Raw genomic sequence first — 14,212 nt, 5'->3', positions numbered from 1 at the left:
TAGCACATGGGCACCAGGGGCAGCTGAAGTTTCGGGTTACATGTCCAGCTGTGATTGGCACCTTCCCTCATCCTTCCCCAAGACTCTCACAGCACAACTGCTCATGCACAACTGCCCAACCCTATCAAAATGGAGGTATAAGCCAAATACAGAAAAATCCCTGAGATTTGCCAAAGCTCCCCACAGATCCACCATAGCAGATCCTGCTACAAGATGTCACAACTTGCTGAGTTATTCAGCTATACTGACAGAGACCAGTAATCACAAAACATATCAACAGCAACCAGAAACAACCCACTTGAACATACCATTGTTAACTCATGCATGTCATCTTCTATGGTGAGGCAGGGACGTGAACCCAGGTTTCCTAAGCTTTATATGGGTGCTTTTCCTGCAAAACCAGTCACTCGTATATTTTTCACTTCTTGCCTGGCTTGTTCTACACCCTATTGCACATATGCATACAACAGTACATGAGAACCCAGAAGAAATCATTTAATGGTGACTGACATTTGCAAGAGCTTTAAGAACGCAATGATTTTGGCATCACTTACTTTCCAGGTAAGGATTAACAAACCAATGAGTTAACTAATTTCTTTGTTTAAAACAGGCCATGTTTCAAAATGAGACAGCTTTCAGATTTTTTTTTTTTTGCAGAAAGATTGTGTTTTGATTTGGAAATAGGGAAGCACAGGAAGGATTGCAACACAAAACCGAGAAGAAAAAATGAAGAGAAAATGTGATAGAGTGGTTTGGATCTATAGAAGGAGCAACAAAATGCTGTTCATATCATATTGTTTATGTTACAGTGCTTAATTCACAAGACACAAAAGCAGTGTCTGCTTGTCAGAAGTGAAGCAGAAGCTAAGCCTTTCCTGCATTTTGAATTGTGGCTGGAACCCAGATTCAAACGATGTAGAAATGCAGTGAAAATGAAAGCCTGGTTCCTTCACCTTGCCTGTCATTCAAAGCACCTGATGTTTGCAGGGTTGATCCCTTCTGGTCTTCCATGATCCCAGCATTTCTGCATCCAGCTGTCTAGTGCTCTGAACTTGTGTAAGCCCTGATGCTTCCACAGACCACTTTGCATTCTTGCAAACATGCATTCTGTGCCAGGATCCCTGTCCATGGACTCAAACTCACTGACTGACATGGACAAAGCCAGTAGAGAGCATGAAGGCCCCAGAAACTGGCACCCATGCCAGAAGGTGAAGGTGAACATCAGAGGCTGGAGAAGCAATGAGCCAGTGGTAAAGCACTACATGCTGACAGCCCTATTGCACCACATGGATGGAGTCTGGCCACTGAGGAGTTTTGGCTCTGTGGCCTTGGCCAAGTTTTGCTTTGAACACAGAACTCTGAAAGAAACTTGCACAACAACTAGCAAGCTTATCTAATCCTCTTTGCACTGGCCTTAGCTCTGGAAAGGGCTTGTCCAACCTGTTTGTGGGTATTCCTAGGGCATGAGACAGATAGCTTCATATCCACCCTGTGGTGTCAGCATTACAGCTCCCAAACAGCAACAGGATTCTTTCCAATTACTTTAGAGTACAAGAAAAAGAGAACATACAGTTGTCTATGCAATAAAACCATGAAGGTGTGTCCAAAGTTACTATGAACTTACACTCCAGCTTATAAATCTTCTGTGCAATGCCTGTCTTGGGTATTGACAGCATTCACAGAGAGCTGTGGTCTTTAACTGATTTTCATTTTTACAAGTGTGAAGCTTTATTACAAACTGAACCTTCTCGGCTTACAGATACATGGTATTTTTCATGAAATTAAGTTGATTGCAGGTAAGTAGACTGCACCATCAGCAGTTTTGCTTTAACTTTCTTTGGAGTCCCTGTATTTTTTACACAACTTATTTATTTAGAAAAAAACCTGTTGTGTCTGTTCCAAACTATAGAGATGCTTCGTGGATAGAAGATGCATTCCTATCACCTCTTTTATATATGCATTATATTCTTTAACTGCTTGTTAGTAGAGATATAAATATGGTAACTGACAGTGCTTTAGAAATTAAAAATACAGCACTGAGATTGATTTTTGTTGATACCTACCATGCATATACTGTTTATATGTTTATATAAATATACAAATAAAATAATATAGTTTCCTTTTTTTTTTTTTTAAGCTCAGCTATCTACAGATGTAAATGCCAGGATGTGGCTCAGATTTCAGTTTCCTTGGCAAAGGCCAATGGGATGAACACCACAAAAGTGCCAGCAGTCTGCTCAGAGCAAGCCTAGAGTCGAGGGGCTACTGGGATCACAGGTAACACTTCTGAAATCCCTAATGTGTTTAATGGTGCCTCTCTTCCCACTAGCCCATCACCACACACTCATCTTTGGGAAGTGACAGGAATCAAAAAGACACTGTTAAAACTCCAGATAATGCTCTAGACAGAGGCGGGGCGGAGCGGGGAGTGGGGGGTGAGAAGGTGGGAAAGCCCTGGAACTGCTCTAGGAGCGAAACACTTGCCCTGGGCTTTTCTCATCCTGATGCAAAAGTCAACAGACAAGGCCACCAATACCTGCGGTTTAGCAATACTTAAACGCGCCTACTCAGGGTTTCTGACAGTACATTCCACATCCCTCAGAGCTGTAGGTTTTACGCAGAGCCCTGTATATCAACCAGACAGTGACCTGATAACCTTTCACCGAGGCAGGTGGCCATGGGAATGGCCGGGAATTTGCATAGGAATTTCAACAGTAATTTTCTTACTTAAGGTCAGAAGACAGTAAAAACTATTTGCCAGTCTGTCTTGCTGCTTACCAGAAATGGAAGCTTGCAGATGATTCCCTGCAGAAAACCCAAGCTTCCCAGAGAAATCAAGACTGGCCATGGGAAGACGTGGTCTCTGTAATAAGGACCTGCAAACACCTGTGGTAAAACACAGGTAAGAGAAAAGACCTTCCAGTGCCAGGGAGGGCTGCAGGGGCCACAGGCTGGCACATTATGAGGCAGAGAGGAGCAGTGCAGCACAGTCATAGGTATGTTCAGGTGCTGTTGCCAGTCTCGGACCCCATTCCCACTGATCACACACCATGGGAGGCAGGGCACCCTCCTGACATCCCAGACAGCCCTTGCCACCCCTGTGGTGCTTAGGAAGATTTATTCTACACCCATGGAGTCTGACCTGTGACTCACATAGGTAAGATGATATTTGGAATTTCAGTATGTGTAAGAAGCACGTAGAAGCCTTTTTGTTTATTATTGCTCAATACAACTATCCTCTATGAAAATTATGTTTTTCCCTTCCTTGCAGGACAACTGTGGCCTGTTTGGGCCATGCCAGGTTGAAGCTTGCTCCTGGGCCCTGGGGTTGTGCAACACTGCTGGGTATGTCTGCAGCCACCCTGGGCCTGGGTCCTCAGGGTGAGCAGACAACCTTGTCAGCAGCATCTCCTCATCTTGTTTACTTCATAAACACTGACTAAGACACCAGACATGGCAGTAACAACATGCACGTTCAGATCTCCTTGACCCAGCCTGGGGCACCTCCAGCTTACCATCCATCGAACATGCGCACTAAGCAAGTCAGGTAAGTTGTGTCTTTTCTTCATGAGGCCAAGAAGCCAAGGGCAGAGTCCATCTTCAAGAGCCACAGTACTGCAGTCCCAAAAGTTTGAATACAGTTACCCATTAAGTCTATCTCTGCTTGCAGCGTTACCTGTGACTGTGCTCCTGTGAGCTTCAGGCACCATATTAGTGCTACCTTTAAGGGAATGCTAATGACAGTGAAACACTCCCTGTGGGGACTAGCCACTCACATTTGGATGTGGATAGCAGTGTATGAATTATGGTGAAATTTCGGCATACACAGTCAACAGAAATTTTATTGCCAGAAGCACGCACATGACGTGGACATGGCCTTAAGTCATGGTAATAATGATAGTATTTTATTGAAGTGAGGTGAACGTGTTCTTTTGTTGCAAAAACATCCAGAGGGCATGTCCCTGCGTGCATGTTCATGTTTGGCTCTATCTTCCCTCCTTGCCTTTCATGCCTTTTTTCCCAGCTTGGGTTCTTACACCCTCCCCAAGCTTGAGAGCTCTCTCAGTCCCACTCTGCATGCTGCTCAGTACTCATGACCTCTGTCACCCCAGTACACCTTCTAGCTTTAAAGACCTGACACCACAGTCTGTTCATACTTACCTCCTTACAGGTCCTGAAATCTTGAGCACGGCTTTCAAACCCTAATGAACCACCCCTGTCTCAGATTTTCCCTAACTGAGATCAGACTCAGTGAGTTGACCTTTCCCCTGCTTTCTCCCTCCTCCTCCTCTTTTCAAGGATTCCTCATTTCTCCTTTTCTCCCTTCCCTTCACAGCAGATGCCTCCCCTTCACCCAAGTCCGTAATTTTTCTCTTTTCACTGTTGCTGATTTATGCTGATGACCCACATCACCCCATTGTCATGTTGTGTCCATCTTACCTATTCCGTTCTCTGGTTCTCTGATGCCCTGATCCTTTTCTTTTCCTCATTAAAAAACCCCCAAACAAAACCATAAACAAACAAAAAACCACACACACCCATTTATTTGGCATGCACTGCTCAGGCTCGAGGCTCTCTAATGCTGAATTTTCCCTGCACTAACCTTCAAGTGGTCCCATTCAGCACCATCCATTAGCCTCCCCCATTGTGTCCCACTATCCAGCCTTTCTGTGATTTCCACTCCACCAACGCTCATGCCTTTTGCTTTTAACCCCTATCTTTCCACCGAGTTAAATTGCAAACTCTCCCTACATTCCAATTTCCTCCAATTTGCTTTCCCGTAATATTCAGTCCAGCCAATGCCCCTAACCTTCTTTTTCTAATAGAAAGGTTGAAAGACTGCCTGCTGAAAGCCTAGCTATCACTTCCAGCTCAGCATGGATTAAACAGAGCCTCTAATACCCCCACTCTCAAGGGATACCCCAAAGTCCCTTTTCTCTCCTTTCCACAGTGACCATTACTGCCCTGTTTGCAGGCAGGGCACAGTTTTCACTTGGGCATCCTTGCTTTCAAGTTACAGCTCAGATCTGCTGATGCTTTGCGCTTGCATGTCAAAGACACTGGCTATTCTGTCTGCTCTCATAGATTAAACACTTTCTCTGGGGTCTCACCTTCACATTAGCTCATTAATGGCGACATTCTTTTTCCTGCTTTCATGACTGATTTGCTGTTGATCTACAGTCTTGATCCACTGTTCCATCTTCCAAATACTACTTCAGGGGTCATTTTCATAGCTTTGAATGTGCTGCTCATTTTCAGTGCTCCTGTTGACCATCTCTCCATTCTCTAACAAATAAAATAAAATATGTCTTTACGCACAGCACTTGCACAGGCAGAGCTGAATAGCACAAATGGGTGCCTTTTCCAGCTTTTGAACACCTGCTTTATGCTTCTCAACAAGTGCCTTTCTGTTTTCCTTCATAATTCCTCCCTTGGACTACCTCTCTTGTCACAACTGCAGAGGAACTTTGCTCACCTCTCCTGAATTCCTTCTAAAATCTCTCCCTTGCTGCTGAAACAGTGCAACAGCGGCCAGTCTGCTGGCATGCTGTGCTCACTCTGTACCCAGCTGACTCCCTCACCATTTCCTTGTGCTCCACCTGCACCTAATCTGTCTCTTGCCTCTCACGGGGTATTTCATGCATAAACCCCACATGGCAGTGACAGTCCTTCCACTCTGCCTGCAGAGCAGGTACACATGCAGCAGAAACACCCAGGCCAGGAATCCCAGGTCTATGACACAGCAATCATTAATGACATCTTGAATGTTACTAAGAACTCAACTTGTTGAAACTCAACCTACACCCTAACTTGTGGAGGAGCTTACTAAGTTTCTGTAATAAAAGATAAAAATGCAGGAGCATTTCAGTTTATTTCAGAGGCACAATCAAGCACATCCACTGGATACTCAAAATAGTAAAAAATTAATGCAAACCCTGAGTTACATCACTTGGGGTGTTGCTTCTTCAGAGTAAACCTCACAGTGGCCCTCACACTGGCAAATAGAATAGAAAGCATTTTGGTTGTCAGTGGTTGGTTTAGCCATTCCCTCTTTGGACAGAGATGAAAATTACTGTTGTCTCATGATTATTGGTTGAGGATTCTTGTGTATTTGTAAGTTCTTTCTGTATTGTGACAAATAAGCCCATCTGTGCTGATTTAGTCTCAGCTTTATGATTTAGTTAGGTGAAAGATTACATCCAGACTCTAAGTATAGTTTGTAAAACACACTTTAAAAAATATCAGAAATCTCCTTTGCCTTTTCAAATAAAATCTTGCTTGTGATCATGGCAAATGAAAGCCTGGAAAGCACAGCCCTCAAATCTCAGGTAGTCAGCTTTGCAGTTACTAAGAAGTTGCTTTGCTCTGTTGAGTTCACTGTGTCACCAAAACCCTACCAGCCATAGCTATACAAAGCCTGTATTGTCTCAGCAAGGCTACTGAGATGTTCCTGATCTTGGCAAGAGTTAGGTGTACCCAGAAGCATTTTATTGAAAAAAATTACAACAGCAGAAAGAAATATTATTTTAGGCCTCCTCCTGGAAAGATAAAGGTCAGAGTCCTTCCTTCTGCTAAAGGAGCAGACAAAAATATTCCATTCACAGGGTTCATTTTAAAACCTTGAAAATTGCACTCAAAAATCCGCATATGAAACAAATTTCAAAGTGACTACAATATAAGAAAGGATTTCTGGGTTTTGGTCATCAAAAATTTGGAGATTTCAACTTATTGACAAAAGAGGCAACTACATACATCCACATAGAGGCATGGAGATAGCCTCTTCATAGTTAATCTGTCAAACCCACTTCCTTGCTACAAAGCAAACCTGATCTTTTTGTTCATCCAAGTCATTGATCTTTTTTTTTTTTCAACAGGAACAGGATGTGGCAACATTTCTTCACAAAGAGCACGTATTTGCTCCTATTAAATTTCTCAATAAACCAGATCACACATGATCAGAGACAACAGTTTGAATGAAAAAGCCAAGATCACATTTTTGTTTCACCTGTAAGTGTGGTATAGTATCTGCTGGAGTTTGTCACTCTAACAATGCTGTGGGCTCCCATGGTAAACCAAGAGGTACTTGCATACCCAGTTCAGACTAACCCCTGGATCTTCTTCTCTAGCTGTAGGATGTTAATAAATTTTGACTATGCCATTGCCAACCCAGTGAACAGGAATGCAGTATTCACTTACGACTATAAAAACCAAATTAACCAAACGCCTATGATAGTGGAAATAAGAATTGATATCTATGTTGCTAGGATTGAATATTTTTATTCAGCTTCCAAAAAACCATAATTTCCAGCATTTTTCCCATGTGATCTTAATTTTTTACAGGGGGAAACAGGAAACATCTGATAGTGGAAAAAATATATTGTAACAAGCAAAAACAAACCCTTCTGCCTTCTATCAGATGGTCTCACAGCTTCCACAGAAAAGGGTGTAGCATTTCACAGAGTGGTAGCAAAATGAAGGGGCTCTGCCATGTGGTGGAAGCCAAGTCTGCGAAATGTGGGAAGCTGCAAAAGCAGACCCCAGCGCCAGGGGCAGCCCTGCTGAAGTCAGCCAGATGTGGGCCACGCAAGGTCAAGGTTTCAGACCAAACTGCCATAGAAACAGTATTCCCTGAAGGCTCTACCATCTCCACTGCTTATATTAAATACTTTTATTCCAAGGTTTTTAATGTTGTTTTTTTTTAATCTGGTGTATTGAAGGCAGAACATTCCATTACTTTCTAAAACTTCCAACAAAGATTTTGCATCCCCAGCTGCAGCAGAGATTATTAGCACTCAGAAATTATTAGCAACTCTATTTACATGCCAGCCAACTCCAAATACTTCCCTAACAACTGCTAGGTCCCAGAGCCTGTGTCCCAGAAGAGGTCGGACCCCAAATGCAGGGGAGGGAGCTGGGCTCTCCTGGGCGAGGAAGCGAGGTGCGAGCAGCTGCCCTCAGCTCCCGGCAGGATGCACAGCTCTGAAACAAGCCAGAACAACCTCTCCCAGGACAGGAATATGTAGGGGAGTGGGGGGAGGGAGAATGAATGTGCAAAAAGAGTGTTTGTCTCTCGTTTTATCTCCCAGACAGCACTCCGTTAGCTTCAGCTTCAAGTCTGCTGGACACGGAGTGGCCCATTCCTGGCGTTATCTCCGCGTCCTCTCTGAGCGTACATGCTGCCTTCCAGTTTTCCAGCAGTATACCAGACTCCGCTTAACACTGCCTGCGACCTCTCGCCCCCCCGGCCCGGCACCTGCGCGGGGTCCGCGGCACAGCCCCCGGTCGGAGCCGCGGCCTTCCGTCCGCGCCCGGGCACGCCGCGCTTGCGAAACGCACCAAGTTCCCCCTCTCGCATCATGTGAACTCGGGCCGACTGGTGAAGAAAAATTGCAGATTTGTCCAAGCCATCATTTGCAAAGACTAGGAGGCACGTAAGGGCACCGATACTCAACTTGAGTTAGCCTCAGGCGGCTCATTTCAGCCCGGTCTATTGCGCCTGCCCTTGGCCAGGTCAGCCCAGTTCAGGTGATAAAATTTAAGGAAGGATTTTGCTACCTGATAGATCTCAGCCCATCTTTAACTTTTACAATAGTTTGGCTTTAGCTCAAATTTTTCTTTTAAATTCCTAAGAAGAAATGAGCTGTGTAACCTTACCTCTAAAATAAAATAAACAAATTTAGAAAACGCTATTTCTTTTAGCGTGAATAAGGATACCTGATACTGCTCACCTAATCACACATACCTCAGCATGAGGAAGATGCTTGACCTTCTGATCGATACATATATTTTAAAAGGTCTTCAGAAACTTTTCACAGATAAGATCCCATTCTTATGCTATTGTCTATAACAGACCGGCAGCCGGCAGCCTCAGAGCCCTCATGTCACCTCCCTGTCACTTGTGCCACCGCTCTGCGTTCAGTACAAACTGCAGTATTTAAAATGTTCCAAAAGAAGAAGCAGCCATACGAACAAAATACTGCTTCCGAAAGTGACTCCAAAGATACTAGGGACGTCCAGCCGTGTTTTTATTTTGACATGGAGAAACATACATCTTTTAATTTAAAACTCTCAGATCTGCAAATCACTTCTCACTCTGTCCTTGCTTAATATCTGCTTCTGCCTCTCATCTGTCTTCAGAATCACCAGAAATCTGTCACTTGGAGTTACCAAAACTTCACCGAGGACTTCTGCAGTCTTCTCCATTTGCCTTTCCCTCCTAAAATACTTTTAAATATATTTTCTGAATGATCTTCTGTTTGCTTAGATTGTCAACCCAATCACAGAAGAGTAAGGACAATCCAATCCTCAGGTAAGGACAGACCAAGTGCAGAGCAAACCGAAAAGCGACGGTACCTACCTGGAGCCCACCTCAGCGCCCAGCACCATTCGCAGCCACAGCAACGTTTTGGGGCAGGGACCTAACGCATTGTCCTTCCTACCGCGCTGCTAAATGAGAGTTGAGCAACTCCTTGCAGTGCTGCTTTGAGCAACAGCGCAACAGCTCTCCCAACTTTAACCCCCCTCTCTTGGCTCTTTGCTGCTTTTTTTTCCTTTTTTTTTTTTTTTTAGCAGAGTTTTTGAGCACTAAAACTTGCAATTAGTACCAGCTAAGCCAAAGCCCCTGCTCGCCCCTGCCCTAAGCCGCACATTCCAGGGCGCTGAGCGGGACGCTGAGCTCCCTGCCGGCACCGAGCAACTCTTCCACCACCAGACCCGACTTTCTCCCTACAAACTCGATAAGGCTGAGGAACACGCACTGAAACTCGGACAGGGGAAAAATTGGTCTCCAATCCCCAACCTGGGTGGTTTCTATTATAGCCCCCACCCCACCCCTTCCTCCTCTCTTTCTCTCCGCACTCACAGTAGCAAGGTTGTCTCTTGACTACTCCCTGCCTTAAACTCACCAAACCAGATTTTTACTCCCAACACCTTCCCGTAAATCTGAACTGAAATTTTACCCTGCTTGCTGAGCGCTGCCTGGCTGAGTGCCAGTACAGCATTCCTGTTGTTTTAAGAGGACAGATAAAAAAAAAAAAAGAATGAAAGGGGGAAAAAAAAAGAGAGAGGGTAACCTGGAGAGATGCAAAGGCTGGAAGGAAGCAAACTTTTAGAGCAGCTTTACTGAAAATACTGTGTGAGGGAGTGATTCCTATTTATCTTTAAAGGGCTAAACCAGTGATTTTTTTTTTCTGGCAGAGTCAGTCAAGGGGAAATATCCTTCTCAACCATCTGCATCCTTCGGGTGGATGGATATTTGAAAAGAAAATAAACCTCCGGTACTCACCTGAAGGACAGCATCAACGGCATCAGCATAGGAGGGAGAGGAGCCTACACCTTTGTCTGATCCAGTTACCCCAAGGCAGCGGTAACTCTGGTTAAAGAAGCGCCACATTTTACACTTTTCTGACCTAAAGTTACATGTGGTTTCTAGAAAAGGAACAAGAGAGAAACCAGCTTATAAAAACAACACTAAACAACAAACCATCAACCAAGCCGTCTTTTAACCTCCGGGTGATCCCTCTGACCGTTGTCTGGAAGGCTTAAAGAAACAATGAAGCAAGACTGTAAACTTTCTCACCCCCTTTTACATTACCTGTCTGTGCCTGGCTATGGGCTTTGATGTATTGAAACAAAGCACAAGACCTGTTTATAGTAAACGAAACCAACCAACAGAGAGATCTAATTCAGACTTGTGACTAAACAAACTGGAACAGGAAGCACACACCAGCAGATTTTTTTTTTAAGTAGTAATTCCTGCTTGCATTGTCAGGCAACAGAAAAAAAAAGGCAGAAAAATAAGTTTATTGCTTCTCCCGTCAGTCACATTTGTTCAAATGCAGATTGTGGTTTTGTTTTGTTTCATTTTTTCTGGAAATAAAAAAAAACAAACACAAAAAACCCAAAACAAAAAAACCCAAAAACAAAAAACCAAACAACGTTCCATCACATAAATGCAAATACTTAACAACATTTACCACTATTCTAAGGATTTTATTAATCTATTTGTTTCCCGGGGTAAGACGTTTCTGCAACTGATCAGTGACGTGTCCCCCACCCCAATTAACATCTGTAATTGATGACTAGATGGAGGATCTTCATCTGGGATAGCTGGGAACATCAAACCTCCAACAGTAGACTAGAAGTTCAGCAAGTTAAATCTTTAAAGAATAAACAATATTGGAGGTTAAAACTAGTGAAAGAAATTAGTAAGTATTCATGATACTTACTAATTTTAAAAATAATTCTTTTTATTCTTAATTAATTCTTAATTGAGACTTCTTAAGTTTTTCTTAATTTCTACAAGAAATATTCAGAGTATCCACCCACTATGCTGTGATATTAACTATGCTTTTTGAAAGCAGTTTGTCCTTCTAAATATGTATTTCTCTATTTCTATTCCTTTCCCAGTAGAGAAAAATCTCACAGGTTTTACCTAAGCAAATCCACCTTGACTCCCTAAGAGAGTTTTGCTTCAGGCAGAAACCAATGAATCAGACTACTATTGGGGTAATATGTAAAGCTCATAGTCAAATGTTGTGAAGTCCAAGTTAATAGTGTGTTCTCTCTATCATAATTCTACCAAAATTAATAAAAGGATGTGATTCTAATTTTAGTAAATGCATGACGAATAAAAAAATCTTATAGAACTTACCTGTATTAATGAGCAAATAATAATGGGGGAAATTTTCATAAAACACTTGAATTAAAATGAGAATTCAGTATTAGCAGCAAATATTTTATGCAGTTAAATTCTGTAAGAACAAATAATCCAGAATAACAAATAATGAGAGTTTTAGTGGTACAAAAATCTCTTAAGTATTCTATCACACTCTTCTTTGAAGTCATGATCCATTGTCCAAAGTGAGGCTTTCCTTACTGTCCTCATCCAATACATTTGTTAATAAAGTTTTCAGGCAATCCATCTCACATAGTGAGAACTTCTGCTACATTTGTTCCTTTTAGAGGAGAAAATTGGCATTTCTAGCAGAAGTACTTCCTTAGAACATGTACAGATTACTTCTAAATGAGTGTCTCTGTAATGCAATGAGCAGTACAGAAAATGGAAAGACATGTGAACATACTGTCCTGCATGTCCAGAACGTGGCTATACTACCAAAAGTCATGGGTGCACCAATGTTGTAAAGCCAACTATTTTAAGGTATGCTGCGTAAAGTGTAGCTCTGCCTGATCTACTGACTGTTCAGATGAGCTTGTGGGTCCTCACTCTAACAGCTGTATTGGTTATCCTACCATGAGACATCCTTGTCAGTGCTGGTCAGACTGGATGTGGTATCCTCTCTGAAAGCCAGTTCATGTCTTTCTGGTGGAGGATTCAAACAGGCTTTCTTGGAAGATGCCAAAGACAGCAAAGAGTTCGACAGTTCAGGTGCAGGTGAAGAGCATGACAGCATGAAGGGAGTCTGGTTAGGGCTAGTGTCAGGCAATAGCTCATCCAGCAATTAAAATACCTTTTACTGCTCATTATGTGATGAGACACTTTTATGGACACAGGTGAGACTGCAAGGTACTACATCTGTCTGCATAAGGATGAGCATGACACATCTGGTCACAACTTTTTAATGGACTTCCAAACTTTGGTGATGAGAGGGTTTTTTATACTGCACAGGTGCCAGGAAAACAGTAGTGCAAAACCTCCACTATTTATCACTTGTGACAATAAATACAATATTTCACGCTCTGCTCTGATTCACAGATTCCAGTTCAAATGGCAGGTAAATGTTGCCAGGTTGTTGCTGAACTGCACTTTCTCAGCATGCAGGTGACAGTAGCAATTCAGGAAAGTCTCTTCTTGACCACCAAGTGCTGGATCTATTGCAAGCTGAAGTGGGATGAAATCATCCTCAAAAACTTATGATCAGTTGTAGAGATTGTTGCCATTGGGGTTTCAAGTAATCTAAAATTAAATGTTAGATCTAATTGATCTAATGCCAATCTGAGCCATTTTTGACATTAGAATAATTTTTCTCCCTCTTGTCCTGATTGTCGAGTTGACAAAGTGTTGTAAGGGGTTCAGGGCTGTTTCTATAGGAAGGAAAGAGAGACCTAGATGTAATTTGCTGCAGCACTCTCCAGCCTGTGTGTTAAAATGAAAGAACAGTCACAACCCTGCACCATGGAGAAGAGATTTCCTGTTCTGCTGCCAAGCCATGGTAGGGTTTCTGACCAAAAGCAAGAATTTAATGAGTCCATAGCAAAGCAAATTAAGCTAAGTGCAGCATGATTAGGCTGTGAACACTAATCTTTAAAGGCAATAGTATTTGATTAAGGAAGACGCCCTCCAAAAGTGTTGTTAAAATTGCAATAAAAAGCATCTGGCCATGAACATTCAGTATTGGGCGACTGGGCTGTTTTTTTGGGGGGTGAGCATGTCTCCCAGTTTTTAATGCTTCCTTCTGAATATGGCTTATTGTGGTATCAGTTATGTAATACCTATTGTACAGCTTATCACTACTGCCAAGAGCTCACTTTACTGCAGCAAGAAACTGCATGTTGAAAGTTTGGTGACTGCATTTCATTCAGGAGATTATGAAAAAAACTTTTTTTTCCCCCTCTCTAATTGGGAAACTATGAAAAACACAAATGAGTGTGTGTTACTCAAGAATGAATTTCTAGTTATCAGAAAACTAATTGGTGAAGTAAAACATTTCCCACTTTTGTGAAAAGTTAAAAATTCTCTACTTCAACTCTAAATTTTGCTTAAATTTTCAAATTCAAAATGCTCCCTTGTACAGGTTAAATATTTGGATATAATTCAGTGAGCAAAGAGTCTGTAATTAAGTTGGTCATCAGAATGTTTGATTTTTTCCCAGTTAAAGCTGAAACTCGAAGAGTAAACATTTCTGATAATGATCTGTAAAATCATGTCCTTTCCTATGTAAAAGATATCAATATGCTTTGCCTGTTACACAGCACTTTATTCTCCAGGTAGGTCATGTGTGGAGCAGATATCCCATATTTTCTCATCTGCTTTGTTTTGTTTCTGATACTTCCATGCAGTATGTTTACAACCTCTGTCACTGGTGGCCTGCCTCCCTCCCTCCCCACATCTCCTCCCAGTCTGTACCTCTTGCTTTCCTACTTGGTGGTTTGACCATCTTAGCCCTCACAACAGCTGTTTGTTTTATCTATACCCATTTTGGATTCAGGCTTCGTTTATACTGCTAATTTCTCGGCCCTTCCCATTGTTGTC

The 14,212-nt window shown here is 42.5% G+C and overlaps 1 protein-coding gene and 1 long non-coding RNA gene across 8 annotated transcripts in view; one reads left to right on the top strand and one right to left on the bottom strand.

Moving 5' to 3' along the window:
• RBM47 (RNA binding motif protein 47) overlaps positions 1-10,701 on the bottom strand; it is an 81,851-nt gene extending 71,150 nt beyond the window's left edge. The window contains exons 1-2 of one of the 5 annotated variants that reach the window (XM_071556600.1): positions 10,595-10,701; positions 10,286-10,428 (exon numbers count right to left, since the gene is read on the bottom strand). In XM_071556600.1, the coding sequence (XP_071412701.1) occupies positions 10,286-10,314 (29 nt within the window). In that variant the 5' untranslated portion in view covers positions 10,315-10,428; positions 10,595-10,701. Of the gene's footprint in view, positions 1-308; positions 370-5,111; positions 5,287-9,358; positions 9,826-10,285; positions 10,531-10,594 lie in introns of those variants that run through there. The other 4 variants (XM_071556603.1, XM_071556601.1, XM_071556599.1 and 1 more) reach the window with 4 other exon arrangements.
• LOC139672472 (uncharacterized) lies at positions 1,530-12,252 on the top strand. 3 transcript variants are annotated; one of them, XR_011697932.1, is made up of 6 exons: positions 1,530-1,796; positions 2,138-2,277; positions 3,272-3,547; positions 6,876-7,008; positions 8,088-8,511; positions 10,198-12,252. It is a non-coding gene; the product is annotated as an uncharacterized lncRNA (long non-coding RNA). The 3 variants fall into 3 exon arrangements; XR_011697934.1 differs by adding an exon at positions 2,733-2,902 and having other exon boundaries at positions 8,088-12,252; XR_011697931.1 differs by having other exon boundaries at positions 8,088-12,252.
• Positions 12,253-14,212: the final 1,960 nt, after the last annotated feature.

The sequence above is a fragment of the Pithys albifrons genome, chromosome 5 (genome assembly GCF_047495875.1).
Source record: "Pithys albifrons albifrons isolate INPA30051 chromosome 5, PitAlb_v1, whole genome shotgun sequence".
Taxonomy (NCBI): Eukaryota; Metazoa; Chordata; class Aves; order Passeriformes; family Thamnophilidae; genus Pithys; species Pithys albifrons.
The sequence above is the reverse complement of the archived record's forward strand: the minus strand, read 5'-3'. Positions and strand labels throughout refer to the sequence as shown.